At 44.1% G+C, this 20,694-nt stretch overlaps 1 protein-coding gene across 1 annotated transcript in view; it reads left to right on the forward strand.

Annotated features, from left to right (window-relative positions):
• Nucleotides 1-3,609: 3,609 nt before the first annotated feature.
• Nucleotides 3,610-20,694, forward strand: part of SLC30A9 (solute carrier family 30 member 9) — a 31,565-nt gene continuing 14,480 nt past the window's right edge. The window contains exons 1-9 of the mRNA XM_032224572.1: nucleotides 3,610-3,856; nucleotides 6,510-6,683; nucleotides 9,298-9,351; nucleotides 10,118-10,217; nucleotides 11,924-12,016; nucleotides 14,285-14,367; nucleotides 16,588-16,646; nucleotides 17,237-17,304; nucleotides 18,951-19,053. Coding sequence (XP_032080463.1) covers nucleotides 3,754-3,856; nucleotides 6,510-6,683; nucleotides 9,298-9,351; nucleotides 10,118-10,217; nucleotides 11,924-12,016; nucleotides 14,285-14,367; nucleotides 16,588-16,646; nucleotides 17,237-17,304; nucleotides 18,951-19,053 — 837 coding nt within the window. The 5' untranslated portion in view covers nucleotides 3,610-3,753. The remainder of the gene's footprint in view (nucleotides 3,857-6,509; nucleotides 6,684-9,297; nucleotides 9,352-10,117; nucleotides 10,218-11,923; nucleotides 12,017-14,284; nucleotides 14,368-16,587; nucleotides 16,647-17,236; nucleotides 17,305-18,950; nucleotides 19,054-20,694) is intronic.

Below are 20,694 nucleotides of genomic sequence, written 5' to 3' on the forward strand. Positions count from 1 at the left end.
TGGGTGTCCAACATCTTAAAGACTTCCAGTGTTGGGGCATTCACAACTTCTGGAGGCAACTTCTGTTCCACTGGTTCTTTGTTCTAACTGTCAGGAAATTTCTCCTCAGTTCTAAGTTGCTTCTCTCCGTGATTAGTTTCCACCCATTGCTTTTTGCCCTACCCTCAGGTGCTTTGGAGAATAGCTTGACTCCCTCTTCTTTGGGGCAGCCCCTGAGATATTGGGACAATGCTATCATGTCTCCCCTGGTCCTTCTGTTCATTAAACTAGCCATGCCCAGTTCCTGCAACCATTCTTCATGTTTTAGTCTCCAGTCCCCTAATCCTCTTGGTTGCTCTTCTCCGCACTCTTTCTAGAATCTCAACATCTTTTCTACATCCTGGCGACCAAAACTGGATGTTGTATTCCAAGTGTGGCCTTACCAAGGCCTTATAAAGTGGTATTAACCCTTCACGTGATCTTGATTCTCTCCCTCTGTTGATGCAGCCTAGAATTGTGTTGGCTTTTTTGGCAGCTGCTGCACACGGCTGGCTCCTATTTAAATGGTTGTCCACTAGGACTCCAAGATCCCTCTCACAATTAGTACTATGGAGCCAGGTACCACCTATACTGTATATCTTGTTTTAGTTTAGCATTTTGCAGTTAGACTAGTTTTGCTGACATACATTACACCTTTTTTTGTTTAAATGGCGTAGAGAGAGGATGGTCTTTTTGCCCTTGGTAACAGAATCAATTTTAGGTAGCAGATTGTTGCTGCCTCTCAAGATCCCATGGGCTGAGAGCATAAATTAAGGGAGGGAGGATTGAAAAATTCATCATCCCCCCCCCCCCCTGTCTTCGAAGACCAGAGCACAAAATGCTAATGCCAGCCTCTAAGGGGAAATAATCCTCCTGCATATTTGAGAAAAATGTGAAAACCTTTCAAAGAAATCTAATAAGCGTAATCGTGGCAGCCTGCTGACACGAACGGAAAAAAAGTAGCCTCAATTGCTTTTTTCCCTCTCTCTCTTTTTAACCCCACAATTTAGTGGCCCCCGCTGATTTACAAATTGGATCACAACGGCGAATTATCCGTGCCGGTACCTGTGAAAAGAATGCTGAAATCCATACTGGTTTGGAGGGTTGCTTAAATCAGCAAAAAGTAATAATAATAATAATGAATTTGATGGTTCTGAAAATTGGAAATACCCAGGGCTTTCTGCAGGATTGGGCAAAACGCTTCTCCCCCCTCCCTCCCCTTGTAATTGATTGTGCCCCTCTTTCATCAGTGATGGTGAACCTTTTCGGCACCAAGTGCCCAAATCAGAATGCGTGTGCATATGCACACGCCAGAAACTAGCTGGCCAGCATGCCCATGTCTGTTTTGGGAGCATTTTGGGGGCTGTTTTCAGGCTGTTTTGTGGCTGTTTTTCAGATAGTTTTGGGCCAAAAATGGCATGGTTTTGGACATTTGGGGGGCAGTTTTCAGGCCATTTTCCAGCCTCTTTTCAGGCCATTTGTTGAAAATGCCCCCAAATTAGCCTGAAAATGGCCCAAATATGGTCTGAAAACAGGCCATTTTCCAGGCCAAAAACACTGTTTCTGGTTTCCGGGCGTGCTGGATATCAGGTATTTGTATATGAGGTATTTCATCACCAATAAAAATCGCTCCCTTCTAGATGGTCGCATCTCTGCTTTTGGGATGTGTGTGTGTGTGTGTGTGTGTGAAAATCCAATTGCAATCCTGTCTTGCATTCACAGGAGCTGCAGTCACATCAGATTACAGCTACCCCATGCCTTACACAGCAATCCATTTCGTTCAACGTTTCATTCATAGTTAACAATGGGAATGAAAAAAGTGACCTACGAACATTTTTCAACCCTTTTAAGACCACTGCGGCATCACTCATGGTCCGGGACTGGCCCATGTCCCTCCCCAACCTCCTCACTGTCCGACTCTGCTGCCAGCACTTGCAGGATGCCTCCTGCAGCAAACAGCAAGTTTCACTTTCATTTTCAGTGTGGGCCTCCTGATCATCAGCTGTTTCAGGCTGCAGGGATTGCTATAGCCTATTCCAGCCTCTGCAAGCCCCATTTCCCCTGTTTGCTGCAAGGAGATAAATTGCGGGGAGGCAGAGGCCAAAGGGTGGGGGACGGTGGGTGGGGCTACATTCAGTGTATAAGACGCACCCAAATTTTCACCCTCTTTTAAGGGGGGAAAAGGTGCGTCTTATACTCTGAAAAATACGGTATATCTGCGTCCTCATTTGAGTGGTTCAGATGAATGCCGTTTTTTGCTACAGCCCTTGAGGGCAAGTTCTGTTTGTTTCCTGAGCCTTCGTATAAGACCTTATTTTCAATATTCAGCCACAGTGCCTCTTCAATTCGCATTCGTTCTTAACACATGTTTAGGGGTTGCGTTCCAAGAGCCATTGGTGCATGAAGCCACAGGACGAATTCTAAGTTCCACCGGGCTTCCACCTTTACAACAAGATAAAAATCCTGAAATTCGTTAAACTACGTTGGTTGAGGTATTCCGTCAGATCTGAATATCGACTAATTCAAAGTCAGAGATGCTTGGATTTGCATCTTGCTCGCATTTTCTATCTCAAATGCTTCCCCCTTGTGGAATAGAAGACGTAATTCGCCCTCTGTAAGATATGTCACAACTACAGCAAAAAGAGCTATGGTGGGTTAGAGTGATTAGTACTGCAAGCTTCTGCTGGTCCCCGGCTGCCAGCAGTTTGGCAGTTTGAATCTCACCAGGCTGAAGGTTGACTCAGCCTTCCGTCCTTCGGAGGTGGGTAAAATGAGGACCCAGATTGTTGGGGGCAAGAGGCTTGAAAGCTACGAGAAATGAAGCTCCCAGGAGATCCTTACAGAATAACAGTGTCAGAAGGGAGCTTGGAGGTCATCTAGTCCAACCCCCACCCTCAAGGAGGAGATCCTAAGCAATTTCTGACAGAGGGCAGTCCAGTCTCTTCTTCAAAGCCTCCAGGGATGAAGCTCCCACAACCTCTGAATAACAGAATGATAATAGACTGTTAGTCTGTTGGTCTAACAGAGTTGGAAGGGAGCTTGGAGGTCATCTAGTCCAACCCCCACCCAGAAGCACCTTGCACCATTTCTGACAGAGGGCCCTCCAGTCTCTCCTTGAAAGCTTCCAGGGATGGAGCTCCCACAAATTCCGAATAACAGAACAATAATAGAATAACAGAGTTGGAAGGGAGCTTGGAGGTCATCTAGTCCAGCCCAAGCAGGAGACCCTACACCATTTCGGACAGTCTCTTCTTGAAAGCTTCCTTGACTTGTCTTCTACCGGGAATTTCCTTCCCTCCTCCTTTCCCTGTCCAGTCCACAGCCCTACTTCGTTCTAGGGACGCAAACTAACCAAGATTAACTTGGTTTTCGCTCTCAAGGGGAGTGCTGGTTAAAATGGACTGTCCCATTTCAGATGGCGGGGGGGCGAAGAGAAGAGATGAACCCAGGGGAAAATGGTTACGCCTGAACAGGAAATGACGTAGGGGAGGGGGAAAAACGCTTGCCTTTCTCCCTCTATCGGCGTTGTAGCGCCCCGCAAGGCGGACCATAGAGAAGAGGGAGACAGAGCGGCACGGGTTTCCTTTTCCTTTCCCCCCCCCTCATCCGGTTTCCGGCTCCCCAAAATGGCGGCCCCTTGTCTGTGGAGAGCCGGCCGGGCGAAGAGTCACCCATGAGGCGATTTCCTCGCCGGCCTCCTTCTCCTTTCGCCCGTAGCCCGAGCGCGGAAGGAGGATGCTGCCGGCTCTGGCCGCTCAGCGGAAGGGATGGCGCTCCTTTTGCCAGCTGCGGCTGCTGCTGCTGCGTCGGGGGGCCCGGTGCCCGCCGGTCTGCCCCGGTGAGTGCGGCCGGCGGTGGTTCCTGGGCTCTGAGGGGAGCTCCGGCCGGCCTGGAAGGAGCTGCCAGGGGCCCTCTTGGCCGTCCAGGGAGGGAGGGGTGGTTTTTATGGAGGAGGGGGGTATTAATACAGGCAGTCCTCGACTTATGACCATCACGGAGGCCCACGGTGCATGTTGCTAAGCGAGACACGGGCTAAAACGTTTGGGCGAGAGGCTTTTTTCTGGCGTTGGCCTCGCTCATTAGCAGGGTTTCCTTAGCAATTCAATATAAACCAATATGCGGACAAGATCCACAGCTCCAGAGCTGTGGAAGGAGAATTGAGGTGTAATTATAGCAATAGCAATAGCAGTTAGACTTATATACCGCTTCATAGGGCTTTCAGCCCTCTCTAAGCGGTTTTACAGAGAGTCAGCCTCTTGCCCCCAACAATCTGGGTCCTCATTTTACCCACCTCGGAAGGATGGAAGGCTGAGTCAACCCTGAGCCGGTGAGATTTGAACCGCTGAACTGCTGATCTAGCAGTAGCCTGCAGTGCTGCATTTAACCACTGCGCCACCTTGGCCCACCTTGGTAATTGCTTGCAAGGTTGTTCTCCTTCGTTAGCATTCGTTCAGCAGAAGTCTAAATGTGGCACTTGGTATCATTCTAATATTACTTCTGTGTCGAGAATATAATTTTTTTGATCAGAGGTGTCAAACTTTGGCGACTTCAACGCTTGGGGGGGGGGGACTTCCAACTCCCAGAATTCCCCAACCAGGCTTGTATGTGTTAAATGAAAATCAAGCCTAATATTGCATGGGAATTCAGCTGTTAGCTGCTTGCATAGATTTTTTTATTTTTTATCAATTTCATATATACATTCACAATTATATGATCTCATAACTGTTCTTAATAATATGTATTTATAACAATTTTTCCCTACTGTTGACAATATACTTGAAGATTGCTTTTTTAACATCCCATAGATCCATCTTATCTTACAACGGTCCTACTTCTTCTTCCCTCCCTCCCTCTTTCCTTCCCTCGTTTCTTCTCTCCTACTCCCCTTCCTTCTCTTCCTCCTTCCCCTTCCCTCCTTCTCTCCTTCCTTCCCTCCTTCCTTCCTTCCCTTTCTTTTCTCCTTCTCTCCTTCCTTTCCCCCTTCCTTTCCTCTTTCCTTCCCCCCTTCCTTCTCTCCTACATTCCCTCCTTCCTTCCCTCCTTCTCTCCTTCCTTCCCTCCTTCCTTCCCTCCTTTCTTCTCTCCTTCCTTCCCTCCCTCCTTCCGTCCCTCCTTCCTACCCCCTTTCTTCTCTCCTTCCTTCCTTCCTTCCTCCTCTCCTTTCCCTTCTCTCCTTCCCCTTCCTCCCCTTTAGCCTTCCCCTCTTCTTCCCATTCCTCCCCTCTTTCCTACTCTTACATTCCCTCCCATTCTTCCTCTGCCTTTCCCTTTCTCCTATTCCTCTCCTTTCTCCTCTCCTTCCTATCTTTCCTTCTACTCCTCCCTCCATCCACTCTATCCGTTGTTGTGTTTACATATTCTCCTCTTCAGGGGATGACCTGGTTCTCTTTTTTTTCCCCTTATTTGAAAGTTATATAAAAAAAGGCAAGATTTACAAAATACAAGATACAAAAATAGATAAAACTCTGCATAGATTTATTTTAGCTTGTAAATATATCAAGTTCAACGCGATGGCTCAGTGGCTAAGACACTGGTCAATCAGAAAGGTCGGCAGTTTGGCGGTTCAAATCCCTAGCATCACTTAACGGAGTGAGCTCCCGTTATTTTTCCCAGCTTCTGCCAACTTAGCAGTTTGAAGGCATGTAAAAAATGCCAGTAGAAAAACAGGGACCACCTTTGGTGGGAAGGTAACAGCGTTCTGTGCGCCTTCGGTGTTCAGTCATGCCGGCCACATGACCACAGAGACGTCTTCGGACAGTGCTGGCTCTTCGGCTTTGAAACAGAGATGAGTACCGCCCCCTAGAGTCGGGAAGGACTAGTGTGAGGGGAACCTTTATCTTTATCTTTTTATATCAGGTTCAGGCCATTTTGTGTGTGTCAGTAGCTTGAAAGGAAAAAAAAAAGGCTCACTCTGTTTAAATAAATCTCCGTCTGGTTGTTGGATAATCTTGTCTTATTTATTATTTTGCAAATCTTTCTCTGTAGTCTTAAATTATTCTATTTAAAGCAGAAGCTAACTTTACTCCATCCCGTTAGCATAATAAAGTCATTGTTCCTGATGAGTGGAATTTGGGGGATGTGAAGTAAATAAACTTCGTATTGGAGAAATATTTTAATTTGCCATAAAACGGTTCAGCAATACTAACATTTACCGTTTCGTAATTACGTGTGAGATCCAAAACTCTGTTATCTGGTACCTCTTGGCTTTTTAAAAATTTCTTTTGCACGGGACTGCTATTTTCTTTGTGCTGTATCAGGTTTAGTGATAACCAGTATTCCATTTGGGGAAAGTTTTGTCTCACTTGAATATCCTTTTCCCTTTGCCAACTTTGACCTGTTCTCTGCAACCTTCCTATTGTCCTTTCCGAAGCCCATCTAGCAAACATTTCAATAATCATAACAGTGTGATGTCTTCTCACCTGGTTTTTAGTATTGACCAAAGGTGTTCTTCTGCCTTCTAAAACGATCATCTACTTTCATGTTTCCATCAGGCTGGCAAGTACCCATTAAACCTGGGAGACCCCTGGCCATTCTGCCAGGTAGGCCTCTCCCTCATCCCGCCAGTCAAGTCAGAGCTTGCTCCTCCAACGATCAGAAAAACAGCACAAGAACTCAAGATGCCAGTTCTTCGGCCTCAGAAGGCAGCGCGCAGAAAACAGCGTCTGGTAGGTTCACGACCTGCGTTTATGGGGTCAGTATAGGTACTTCCTATACGCGGTGGCTCAGTGGCTAAGATGCTTAGCTTGTCGAGCAGAAAGGTCGACAGTTCGGTGGTTTGGATCCCTAGTGCTGCCTAATGGAGTGAGCTCCCATTACTTGTCCCAGATTCTGCCAACCTAGCAGTTCGAAAGTACATAAAAATGCAAATAGAAAAATAGGAACCACCTTTGGTGGGAAGGTAACAGCGTTCTATGCGCCTTTGGCATTGAGTCATGCCAGCCACATGACCACGGTGACGTCTTCAGACAGCGCTGGCTCTTTGGCTTTGAAACGGAGATGAGCAGCGCCCCCTAGAAACGGAGATGAGCACCATCCCCTTGTCGGGAACGACTAGCACACATGTGCGAGGGGAACCTTTACCTTTACCTTATAGCTGTTCCTCTTTGCTCCAGAGATTTATTTGATAGCAATGCTGTAATGAAGTGATTAGAATTAACCAGGTTTAAAACAGGTCGCGACTTTGAGTCATCTGAAAATGATAGGAGAAGGCACTGATGTTTCAGGATGCTTCCTCACGGAGCAATCCTGCTCCCCTTAAATGTTCTCCACCCCTTTTGATTGTCCGAATGTTATGCAAGGGGAATGCGTGACCCCGGGACACTACAACCGTCATAAATATGAACCAGTGGTCAAGCATCCAGGTGTAAAACCTGTGACCGTCGGGATGCTGCAATGGTGATAAGTGTGAAAAGCGGTCATAACGCCGCTTTATTCCATGCCGTCGTAACTTTGAACTGTCACTGAATGAACTTTTGTAACTCGAGGACCACCCGTACAATATATTTTGGACTTCACTCTCTGAGATTGACTATCCTTTAGTTAAATAAGTGAGATTTTCTTTCTTTTGAGCAGTACATTTTTGTTAGACCTTTTAGATATATGTAGAGAGAAGATGCGTAACCCTCCTTGAAATGACCAATACTCCGTTAAGATATGTTCTTACGTGACTCTTTTTCCTGATCAGAGTTTACATGTTAATTTCTCAAACCCCCCCCCCCCCCCTGTTCATTTTACAGGGGGAAAATACTACTGGGAAACATGAAAGGAATTATATTTGACTTCTAGCTCTGGCTTCCCCATTGAAAACATGTGACTGTATTTTTTAAAAAGTTTTTTTATTTTTTTAAAAAAATGAACATTACATCTTTCCTTAAACAGTGTGTTTGTCTGGACACAAATATCTCTGTGCAGAAACCATCAAAGTTTACAACATTATTCATTGATTCTCTAATCTTAGAATTATAGACTATTAAACAGTTGAACACAGTAAACCTGTTCATTTCCCCCTCTTAATTTATCTTATAATGAAAATGTAATAATAACATTAAGCATAATAATCCTCCTCATACTAACAATTATTATATTAACATCTCTATCTGAACATATTTTCTACTCTTCTTTAATCTCCTTTTATTTCCATCTTCCATTTTTATTCTCTAATTCCCATATCATATAATAACTGTGTGATTGTAATTTTAATGCTGCAGAGATGAGAACAGAAAACACCTTTTTAGCTAACTTTTAGCTTTTTAAAAAAATATTAGTTCTATTGGGAACAACTCTACTTTCAAGGAGGCTCAACAAGTTCCCACTGTGTATTGGAACAAATAAAAATGTGTACGTTTAGGTCTGTTCTGTGCATCTTATTTAATTGAAAAGATTATTCTGATTTTGTTGCCTTTTTCTCCCAAGTTCGAGGAGAAATTCTTGTCTTAAAATAAAGGAGTTGTGTTTTTCTAAAAACTTAATTCATGCCATGAGTCAAGCATGCTTGTTATTAACAGAAAGATACTTTCTTGCCAAGGTCTTCCATTCAGAAGGCGAATTCTAATTTATTTAATTTAGTGGAATTAATTTCAATTTACCGGTAGCGGATATATGATTGCTGTCCAGGAAATAAAGCAACCACATAGTAACTTTGTTACTGAGGTCATAACTCAATACTTCAGGCTGCTAATTAAAGATGTATGATCATGTATCTGTGATACATTTTACTCTTCGTAAAATCAGTGGTATTGTGTAGTTTTTAACTTGGAGTGAATTGTGCCCTAGAATGCAAAAGAATATTTCAGAGCTAAAAGAATTCTCACTTCCTTTCTTTCTGACATTTAAGACAAAATACCACAATCTATCCACAAGACACGGGTGTTTCTTTTGTTGTGTCTTTTTGGTGGGCAAGTGAACCGATTAAAATTTGAATTGTGGAGGAGCACGGGAGGGAAATAAATAAGAGGTTTTATTCTCCCAGTTTGCCCCAGTTTGGGCGAGCTGGTGGCGCTGGCAGGAGGCTCCACCCACCCAGACGTCACCACAGACGCTCTGCGTATGCGTAGAAGGTTCTGCGCATGTGCAGAAGTGCGGGCTCCCCAGTTCCAAACTGGTAGCAAAGATAATAGGATTTCATGCCTGAAACAAATCCCTGGAAGATTTATGTAGAAAATTTGAAATTGCTTTCTTCCAATGTCCATTCCATTTGCCAAATAATGCTGTCCTAATATCTTTCTGTTTTATTCTTACAACACAAACACAGCAATATGGCTATGTCTTTTATTTTTCCAGCCCGAGACGCTATCAATCAAATTCCTTTCCCACAGCAACCAATTCAAGTCAAAGGTAATTGATGTCCTTCTGTGGGCATGCCTAGATGTTTAAGATGGTCTTAGAATCCCTTTTTGATAAAGCTACCAAAGACAATAATCTGTATTTACCTACAAGGGTATTCAGACTACAAATCCAATTTAATTTTTAAATAAGTCCATTCTTGGTTGGTAATAAAGTATCATTCTCACTGCTCTACTGACTGAGAAACTCCTTTTGGTTTTGTCATTCACTTTTCAAGTTTTACAACCAGATCACATCTAATCTTTATGATGAATTAGAATAAGTGCTGGTGGGCTTAATCCAGTAGGTGAAAATGTGTTACATTAGCACAAGGAGTCCTTGACACGCAACCATAATTGAGCCCAAAATTTCTTTTGCTAAGTGAAACATTTGTTAAGTGAGCTTTGCCCCATTTTATAACTTTTTCTCAAGACATTTATTAAGTGAATCACTGCAGTTCTTAAATTATTAACAACAGTTGTTAAGTGAATCTGGTTTCCCCATTGAATTGGCTTGTCGCAAAGGAGGATCATGTGACTCCGGGAATACTGCAACCGTCATAAATGTGAGTCAGTTGTCAAGCATCTGAATGTAAATCCCAGGGCCATAGAGATGCTGCAACAATGATAAGTGTGAACAATGGTCATAAATCACCTTTTTCAGTGCTGTAACTCCGAATGTTCACTAAACGAACTGTTGTAAGTCGGCTTCCGACTTGTATTTTATAAGCTCCCAACCTCTGCGTGTAAATCTTCCCCTCCCCGCTTCTCTTTTCAAGTGAAAGCTGTGCTTAAAAAAAGAGACTATGGACCAAAGTACACCAAGAATAACTTCATCACTGGCGTGAGAGCAATAAGTGAATTTTGCCTTAAGTCCAGGTACGTTCATCTCTCAGATGTAAAGTTTGAACGATGTAAATGTTTTTCAAAGTTACTCTACAACTTTACAAGTACAACTGGGTGGAGAAAAATGCTGCCAACAAGAGGCACCAAATTTTGAATTGAATTTTGAATTGAATTTATTGCATTTATATGCCGCCCTTTTCCCCGAAGGGGACTCAGGGCGGCTCACAATCCAAGTCAGGGAAGGGGGTACAGATAAGGGATAAAAAAGACGAACAGAACAATACACAATTTAAAAGCACACAACAACCATACCATTCGAGGGGGGGGGGCAAAAACTCTTTAGCCCCAGGCCTGTCAGAACAGCCAGGTTTTAAGGGCTTTGCGGAAGGCCTGGAGGGTGGTGAGGGTTCGAATCTCCACGGGGAGCTCATTCCAGAGGGTCAGAGCAGCCACAGAGAAGGCTCTCCTCCGGGTATTCGCCAGTCGACACTGGCCGGCGGATGGAATTCGGAGGAGGCCTAATCTGTGGGATCTAATCGGTCTATTGGAGGTAATTGGCAGCAGGCGGTCTCTCAAGTACCCAGTTACAATACCATGAAGGGCTTTATAAGTAACGAATTTTGTGGCATCTTGGTACTCAGCTGTTTCGAAATTCATCAAATTTGGTACTCAACACATTTTCACACAAACATTTTGTCCCCATACTTATTGTTTGTTTGGTACTTAGAGCCACGGTGGCGCAGTGGTTAGAGTGCAGTGCTGCAGGCTACTTCTGCTGAATCCTGATTGCCTGCAATTTGGCAGTTCAAATCTCACCAGGCTCAAGGTCGACTCAGCCTTCCGTCCTTCCGAGGACCCATAAAATGAGGACCCAAATTGTTGGGGGCAAGAGGCCGACTCTGTAAACGGCTTAGAGAGGGCTGTAGAAGCACTGCGAAGCGGTATATAGGTTTAAATGCTTTTGCTACTCAATGCACCAGCTGGAACTTGGCGATTTCGGCTGCGTTGTGACTCATCCTATTATTCCTTGTGGGAAAAATTAGTTTGGTATTCGTCGTGCCTCCCAGGACCAATTAACGATGAGTACCGAGGTACCACTCTTTTCATTTTAGGATTGCAAGCAAAAAAATACTTTGCAAAGCTCCAGTCCATTTTTGTTGGTAGTAGTATGATAGCTTTATTGACTTTTTAGGAGCCTGGGGTGGGCGAAAACCTCGGCCTCCGCATAGGGGGGAGGAGCTTCACTGAAGCCTCCGGAGTGGGAAAAACTGGCCCTATGGGCAAACCGGAAGTCCGTTCCCGAACTTCTGGTTTGCCTGTCGGGCTGGTTTTTCGTGCTCTGGAGGCTTCAAGAAAAACTGCCTCAAAAGAAAGGAGCTGACAGGGCAACGTCTCGCGTGGCCTTACAAATGGCTCCGCGTGGCACCTGTGGCACGCATCCCATAGGTTCGCCATCAGAGCCATAGGCCATATCAAAAGCACAAGGTTCAAACACATATCGCCAATAAAATCTTATACGGCCAATTTAAAACAAGAGTCAGGTCAAATACAATAGTTATAGGATAACATACAATAAAATTATAAATATAAATAACATGTTTGTTATTTAATAGTAACCTGCTTGCCACAGCTGGGATCCTGGTGCCCCTTCCAGAGGATGAGCTTGGATCGTGTTTATAATCTTCGCTCTTCTTCTTTCAAGATTCTCTTTTTTTTCTCCCCCCTGTCTCCTTCAACAGTGATCTTGACCAGCTTAGGAAAATCAAGCGGCGAAGTCCTCACAACGACACGGAAGCTTTCACTGTCTTTTTGAGATCGGAAGTGGAAGCTAAGTAAGAGCATCTTTGAAAAGGTTATCTTAAGTAGAGATTTTAATTTCTAACGCTTTCCTGTAGAGTTCACACAATTTGCTCATTAACTGGTAAACTGTTTTTAACTCCTGTCAGTTTTGACCCTCATTTAGTTGTGGTTTCTTCAGGCAATAAAACCAGAGTTTAGAATCCAGGGTGTTGGTTAATTTCCCCCCCACACTTTTGGCTTAGGGGGAATGGGCAATGTTTAATATGTGTTTTACAGGCTGGATCTAAATCACGAGTAAAAAGGCTTGATTTAAATCAACTCGATTTCAATCATAATTTTAAAAAAAAATTAAACCTTTATTGAAAATTATAAACTTTAAAATACAAATACTTTTTAAAATAGTTTTATATAAGTTACAATCCTTTTTGACAGTACTAACATAATCATTTGTTATTCAAATGCATTTTTATACATTCCTAATTATTCCTGTATCTATAAATCTATATTTCTAAGCTATACATTTCATGTTCCTATTATTTATCCATTGATACCAGTTTTCCCAAACGGTATACTATTCTGGGTCTTCCTTGTCCCTTAACTCCAATGTGAGTTCATCCATCTCTGCGCAATCAAAAACCTTTTGGATTGTCAAGCAGTCTGTCGGCATGGTGTCACTTTTCCAACATTGTGCGAGCGCTATTCTTCAATCATAATTTTTAAAGAGCAACTGTCATCTCTTTCCCGCAGTGGCTCCTCCTCTGACCCACTGTTGACTCACCGACAGTCCCAGTCACTTTAACGGGACAGACGGTGATGCCGCAGTCACACACCAAAGTGAGGGATATGGCGGGCAGCAGGTGAGTGGATCCCGCTAACAGGTGCTGCCATGATGGATATGAAATGACAGCTGCTCTTTAATATTATATTTATAGGCTGCTTAGAGGTTTCACTTTCATTTTCACTGCTTGCCCTTCCTCCTCCCACTTAGAGCCTGGTGGTACAGATGCATTTCTCTTCAAACAATCATACAGTTTGTAGTGTACCTAGATTTGCAAAGCAATGGGATGAAGGAATATTCCTGAACTTTGTTTTATGATTTATCTCACGGTTACTGTGAAATTGTGTGAATGCATCAATGCAGTGCATGTTATCTCAGCTTGCAGAGCTTGGATTCATTCCGAAAGTTTTATAAAAAATGTAAATATTGCAGAATATACAGCCTTATGCTACATAACGAAGCTCCATTTCATGCTGAATTAGCTAAATTATTCATGTATCTTAAACAGAAAACTACCTTTACTCCAAAAGCATTTTATTAATTAAAATAAGTTTGATAAAAATGAATCCAATTTAAATAAATAATCCCATTTTTTTAATAAAATCATCGATTTTTATCTACCCTGCTGTTTTTCCTACCATCTAACCAATCACCAGATTAGAGAAGAATCTTAAAAATAGTAGGGAATAAAAGCATTGCCAAAACATTTCGACTAAACGACATAAACGACGCTTTTCGTATTTCTCTTTTTTTTCCCCAAACATGGCGCACTTAAAAGAGACAGCGCGGCTCATGCTGTGACACAACACATTGTGCCTCCTTTCTCATTGATCCTTGCTGTGTTGATGAAGATATTAAAAGGGGAAATGTGGAAGGTTTAATTGTGTTAAATCTGCTGTGATCCAGATAAATTGCAATAAGAGCGGCAAACCTACCATTCAAGTCATCCGCGTAGCAGCACGTTGGAGGAAGCCTGCTTGAATCCTAATGTGAGCTTGATTCAGGAAGAGTAAAAACCTCTTTCAGAATCAGCAGGTTCCTCCCCCTCCTTTCCTAAGCTTAGCCTAGTTAATATCACAGGTGATACTCAGCGATTTGGACCGGTTTGAGCGCACCGTTTAGATCCCACGATCAGCTGGCCTCGCGTATCCGCCCCTGATCTGTCCTCTTCTTTGTTTCCTGCTCATCTCAATCACTCAGCACAGCTGATTCCCTCCCCCCCTCAGCTGCTTTACTTACCGTTGCTGACTTACTTGGAAGGTAAGCAGCTGAGCATCTAAATGCTTCGATTTCCGCGCGAAGCACTCGCGCAAAGCGTGAGCTCACCAAACTGGTGGTGGTTAAACTGGCAGCGTCCCACCACTGGTTAACATCCTATTTTGTTAGCTCAGGCAAAATGTCCTGCATCCATCTACATTCCACCTTCCAGAGGGCACGCCCCATATTCACCCCCTTTTTTCATAGTCAAAAGCGTTGTCTTCAGATCTCTTGTCTTCCCCCCCCCCCCCGCTTTGTAAAACAGGTCTATAGAAGTCTGGGGAAGCCCCGAAGCTCTCGCTCGAGAGAGGAAAAGACGCATAGAGGCTGAAAGGGAATACATGGAAAGTAAGTGTAAAGCACGCTTCCGGAAGCGCTTCGCAATTTTGATTGCTTCGGGAGAGCCAGTGGCGTATTTAATTCAATTGCGTTTTTGTCTGTGGCTCCTATGATGATCTGTCAGGCTTTGGGCCTGTGTAAATTTTACATTTCTCACCCATTATCTTCTCCCATGTATCCAACATTATTGGTTCTTCAACTTTTGAGCCCATTTAATCATACAGTCTTTAACTAGCTCTGTTTCAGCTCCTATGATCTTCTGGAAGTAGATTTAATGAGAAGCAAGGGAGGCTGGGTTAATGAGGGGTGCGGTGGCCTAGAGGTGCCTTATAATCGGGAGGCTGTGAGTTCGATCCCAGGTAGAGGCAGATATTTATCTCTCTGGGCACAATGAGAATATATCTGCCGAACAAAACTCCACACTGGTGACAGGGAAGGGCATCCGGTCAGTAAACAAGGGATTATGGCATCATTAAAAGAAGAGGAGGAGGAGGCTGGGTTGATTTGGGTTTGAGATGATATTAGGTCATTATTGACTAGTCCGAATTTGTATTCCATTTCATTGACGACAAGCCTTTTAGAAATCAGCTGGGTTGTATCCAAGTCCTAGGTACTCCTTGACTTAACGACCGTAACTGAGCCCTTACTAAGCGAGACGTGTGTTAAGTCAGTTTTGCCTCATTTTACGAACTTTCTGGCCACAGTTGTTAAGCGAATCGCTGCACGGTTGTTAAGTGAATCCGGCACCCCAATTGACTGCTTGTCAGATGGTCACAAAAGGGGACCGTGTAATCCCAGGACACTGCAACCATCATAAATAACGAACTGATTGCCAAGCATTTGAATTTTGATCACGTAACCATGGGGAGGTGCAAAGGTCGTAAGTGTGAAAAAGGAGCTTAGCCCCCCCCCCTTTTTTTTTTACTGTTGTAACTTAGAAGGGTCAATAAAGAAACTATTGCTATGTTGAGGACTACCTGTATAAATAATAATTCTCTTTTATATTCTGCCTTGGTCTGGCTGCATCTGAAGGATTGCAAGCTATGTTCTCCTGGGTCAAAAAGTTAAAAAGGGACTGTAAAGAAGAGGACACGTAGCTGCCACTCAAGGAAGGAAAGCTTTCAGTTATGGATGTTTAGCCGTATTGTTGTTAGTTGCGAAGTCGTGTCCGACCCATCACGACTCCATGGAGAAAGTTCCTCCAGGCCTTCCTGTCCTCTCCCATCCTCTGGAGTCCCTTGAAGCTCACGCTGACTGCTTCAGTGACTCCATCCAGCCACCTCCTTCTCTGCCGTCCCCTTCTTCTTCTTCTGCCCTCCATCATTCCCAACCTGAGGCTCTTCTCCAGGGAGTCCTTCTTCCTTCTCATCAGGTGGCCAAAGTCTTTGAGTTTCCTCTTCAGGATCTGGCCTTCTAAAGAGCAGTCAGGGTGGATCTCCTCTAGAACTGACCAGTTGGATGGCCTTGCAGTCCAAGGGACTCAATGCAGGAGTCTTCTCCAGCCCCAGAGTTCAAAGGCCTCCATTCTTTGGCTCTCAGCCTTCCTTATGGTCCAACTTCCAAAGCTATCCATTGCAACTGGGAAAACCACAGCCTTGACTACATGCCCTTTTGTTGGCAGAGTGATGTCTCTGCTTTTTAGGATGCTGTCTAGATTTGCCATCGTTTTCCTCCCCAGGAGCAAGAAATCTTTTGATTTCTTGGCTGCCGTCCCCATCTGCAGTGATCTTGGAGCCCAGGAAAATAAAATCTGTCACCACCTCCATTTCTTCCCCATCTATTTGCCAGGGATTGAGAGGGCCAGATGCCATGATCTTAGTTTTCTTAATGTTGAGTTTCAAGCCAACCTTTACACTCTCCCCCTTCACCAGCATCAAGAGGCTCTTTAGTTCCTCTTCACTTTCTGCCATTAGCTGTATTAGGCAATATTAAAATCAGTCATCATGACAACTGTCTTGATATAAGGTTTACTCTTATAACGATAAATTGAAAATTGCACAGAGGTGGATAGAGGGGATTTGATTATGTAAGCATTATAAGATCTGTAGAATTATGTCACACGAATGCTTGGCTCTTCTTTATTAAAGATATTTAAGCTTTAAATATCTTTAATAGCAGTCACTTTTCAGATCAATAAATACTTTGATTTCCAGTTTTCTTGACCATAGCTACAGTTGTTACTGCTATCAAGATTATTATTTCATCCATCTTCCTCTGTTCTTTTTACAGAATTATTTAGAAGTCAGAAGTTGTTGAGAGAATACCGAAATTTCCAAGGAGAAACTAAGGTGAAAATATTTTTTAACTTTGATTGTAAAAGCCTATGCATGGCCTATTTTTTAAGGGCAATTGTTGATATACCATATTTTTCGGACTGTAAGATGCACCGGTGTATAAGACATACCAAGATTTAGAAGAGGGAAGTAAGAAAAAAAAGTTCTTGTCCTCCACGGCCCCCAGGTTTTAGCAGGGTTGGGGGAATGCAGAAACGCCTCCGTTTTTGTGAAAAATGGCCCATTGCTTGGTTGAGTTGCCGGGATCCCTTTGAGTAGAAAATCTTATTTCTCGTAAAAAAAGAACTACTCAGTGTCCAGAACCATTATTTTCAGGTATAGATCTGATTGATTTTATTCTAAGCCAGTGATGGTGAACCTTTTTCTTATGCGCACGGCCGGCGTGCCAGCAATTATGGCTCAAAGTGCCATCCGTGGCACGAGTGCCATAGGTTCTCCATAACGGTTCTAAGCACTAATCAACGTACGCTCGATCGTACACTTTAACCCAAAATCGTATTTGTAAAGCCGTTGCATTGTTAGTGAAACACATACAGGGAAGCGTGTAGCTTGTCTTAAACTGCATGCTTCTGTCTTTAATTCAGCCACGTTCCCGTGCCTCAGCTGTGTTTCTGAGCGGACCAGGAAAAGTGGTGATGGTCGCTATTTGCATGTAAGTTTTCTTTTTTTCCTTTTCCTCCTTCAGGTGTGCATGCCTCTTGAACATAGACGCTGCAAGGCTTAATCTGACGCAGCTCAATGCTGTCTTATTGTGTTGTCATATATCGCGTAATATTGCTGCATCCGAAATGGGAATTTTAGTTTAGAAAGGAAAGCTTAAAAGGTTGGCTGAGTCGGAATATTAAACTGTGGAATGGCAGTTGGGAGGGACCTTGGAGGTCTTCTAGTCCAACCCTCCGCTCAGGCCCTACACCCTTTCAGTCCAATCTCTTCCTAAAAACCTCCAGTGTTGGGGCACCCACAACTTCTGGAAGCAAGTGGTAAGAACTTAAGGCAATTTTTATGTAACTAAAAGGACCAGTCTCTTGTCTGAGGCGGTATAGGCCAGAGTCTCCTGCTTGAGCAGGGGGTTGGACTAGAAGACCTCCAAGGTCCCTTCCAGCGCTATCCTAATTAAAATATTCCCCCCCCCCGCAAATTATTGGACCATTATTGCATTGTTTACAGGTTGTTATTTAAGACAGTGCTTTCAGGATTTAATCCAAACTAAATCCGCCTTACAAATCAGAGAAAGTTCCAGGGAAGATAGAAGATTTCCAGCTTCTCAAAACAAGGCTTTTTGGAAAGCAGGAACAATTGCTGGCTAGTCTATTTTCTGTTCCCTTCTCACCTGCACTTTTGCTGTTTCCCACACGTGGTCACAATGCTGCCCAGATCCGGTTGGTGCAAACCACAGTGCCAAACATGGATAATTTGAAAGGGAAACAGAAGGGGATTTGAACAGTAGTGGGAAGGTGAAAGCTGCCGTATATTTTGAATTCCTGTGACTCGGAGGCTTTCTCCTGTGCCCTGGAGACTTCGACATTTTGGTAGTTCCAACACTTGTCTTCCTCCTCCCCCCAATGCCTGGCTTTGTGAATATCTTAGGGAGCTCGCTAATTTCATTAATCATTTGTCAATCCAAGAGCAAAGGTGTTGTAGTACATCAATGGAGCTTGCAGTAGATTCGGACAGTGAGGAGGTTGGGAAGGAACATGGGCCAGTTCTGGAGTCTGGGGAAGGCTCAGAAGAGGGCTCTGTGTCGGAGGCAGAGTGGGGGCCAAGGCTATCTGATAGTTATCAGCTGCCTTTGGAGGCAGACATCAATGAAGCAGATGAACAGCCTATTCCCAGTGTGCGCATGCGCAGAGTTGCCAGACAAAGGGAACAGCTAAAGAACAGGGGTCGACTTGGGAGGAAGTCCACAGGTGGACGATGAATGGCCCCTCCCAGAGGGAATAAAAGAGGGAGTGGAGTTTGCAGGAGACAATCAGTTCATTCCTGCATTCTTGCCAAGTATTCCAGCCTCTGAAAGATCTCAGCCTGGCTGCTCTCCAAGCCTGAGAAAGGCCGGTAATTGTGAACTCTCTTGAAAGACTGTGGGAGAAGAAAGACTTTGCTGGAGTGGAATTCACTCTAAATTAAATAAAAGGGGTTTATCGGGACGAGGACTCGTCTTCGTGCCGCTGGGGAAGCCTCGGTCAGAACAAAGGGTGTCATTGCGTATTTAAACTTTGTGGAGTCTCCCAGCCAAAATAAATAAATTGTGAGTCTGTCGTTACCTCCTTGTGACAATAGTGTCTCTTCCCCCTCCGACAGAAACGGCTTGAATTTTTTCTTCAAACTCCTTGCCTGGGTGTATACGGGCTCTGCCAGCATGTTCTCCGAAGCCATACATTCCTTAGCAGATACTTGCAATCAAGTAAGTAGCCAAGTTTGCCGTTCGGTGGTCCTCATGGAGTTGACGCGATGCAGCGTGCGGTTGATTTGCTGTCGCGTTGGACTTCACAACACCACAGAAGGGGATTACCTGCGGCTCAGGGTTGAACGCGGGAGTCTCGGCTTGGCGGGTTTTCCCCGCAGATGTTTCATCACGTCCCACTTAAGGGACCCTCATCATCATGAGCCGAGGTGGTGCAGTGGTTAGGGTGCAGTACTGCAGGCCACTTCAGCTGACTGCTAGTTCTGCAGCTCGGCGGTTCAAATCTCATCGGCTCAAGGTTGACTCAGCCTTCCATCCTTCCGAGGTGGGTGAAATGAGGACCCGGATTGTTGGGGGCAATATACCAACTCTGTAAACCGCTTAGAGAGGGCTGAAAGCCCTATGAAGCGGTATATAAGTCTAACTGCTATTGCTATCATCATCACGACGATCAGGGTTTCTGGGTGTTTCATTTTAACGCCAGCCGAGCTCAGCATGACCGGCCCTCCAATGTGGGAGGCAACTTTATACGTTGCTAAACATGGAGGGATCATTTGCGAGGATCCGCCAAAGATAAAATTGTACCTTTCGACCGCAGCTCTATTCTATCTCCTGTGATACACAGGTACCGTATTTTTTGGAGTATTAAGACGCTCCGAAGTATAAGACGCACCTAGCTTTTGGGGAGGAAAACAAGGTGAAAAAAATCTGCTTCTGCCTCCCAGCAATTTGCCTCCTTGCAACAAACAGCAAACAGTGCAGACGATATACACTCTGTAGTGTTACATTTCTGACTATACTTGGGCAGAGGCTGTTAAAATTGATGTGCTTTTTCCACGTTTGCTGCAAGGAGGCAAATTGCTGGGAGGCAGAGGCCAAAGGTCGGTGGGGCTACATTCAGTGTATAAGACGCACCCAAATTTTCACCTTCTTTTAGTGGGGGGAAAAGGTGCGTCTTATACTTCGAAAAAATATGGTAGTCCACAACTTACAACTGTCCAATTTAGCGACTGCTCAAAGTTACGACGACACTGAAAAAAAGACATTTTTTCCCACACTTACAATCGTCACAGCATCTCTATGGTCACGTGATCAAAATTCAGATGCTTGGCAACTGACTCGTATTTATGACGGTCGCACGTGTGTCTGTGTGACGCGATCCCCTCTTGCGACCTCCTGAGAAGTAAAATCCACGGAGAAGCCAGGTGCAGTTAGCGATCGTGTTACTAATTTAACATCTGCAGCGATTTCGCTTCACAGGTGTGGCAAGAAAGGTCGTAATTCACGTTAACCCCCTCCCGCTTAACAATGGAAATTTTGGGCTTAATTGTGGCCGTAAGCTGAGGATTGGCTGTATTTTTATTGTATTTCTAAGCAACAAATATGCTGTCTCGAGATTTGCCTCTGAGTTTCATTGGGGTTGGGGAAGTGACAGGAAGTGTGTAATTTTAGGAGATCAAAGTCTTGTGATATGGCGGCTAACTTGACATTCTTATCCCCAATCTTATGGTCATTTGATGCTTTTTGTTTTTTGGACTTTCTGATCGTTTTTCAAAATAAGGTACGCTGAAGTTACAGGCAGTCCTCGACTTACAAACCCAATTGAGCTCAAAACCTCTGTTGTTAAGTGAGTTTTGCCCC

This window comes from Thamnophis elegans, chromosome 9 (assembly GCF_009769535.1).
Source record: "Thamnophis elegans isolate rThaEle1 chromosome 9, rThaEle1.pri, whole genome shotgun sequence".
NCBI classification, from domain to species: Eukaryota; Metazoa; Chordata; class Lepidosauria; order Squamata; family Colubridae; genus Thamnophis; species Thamnophis elegans.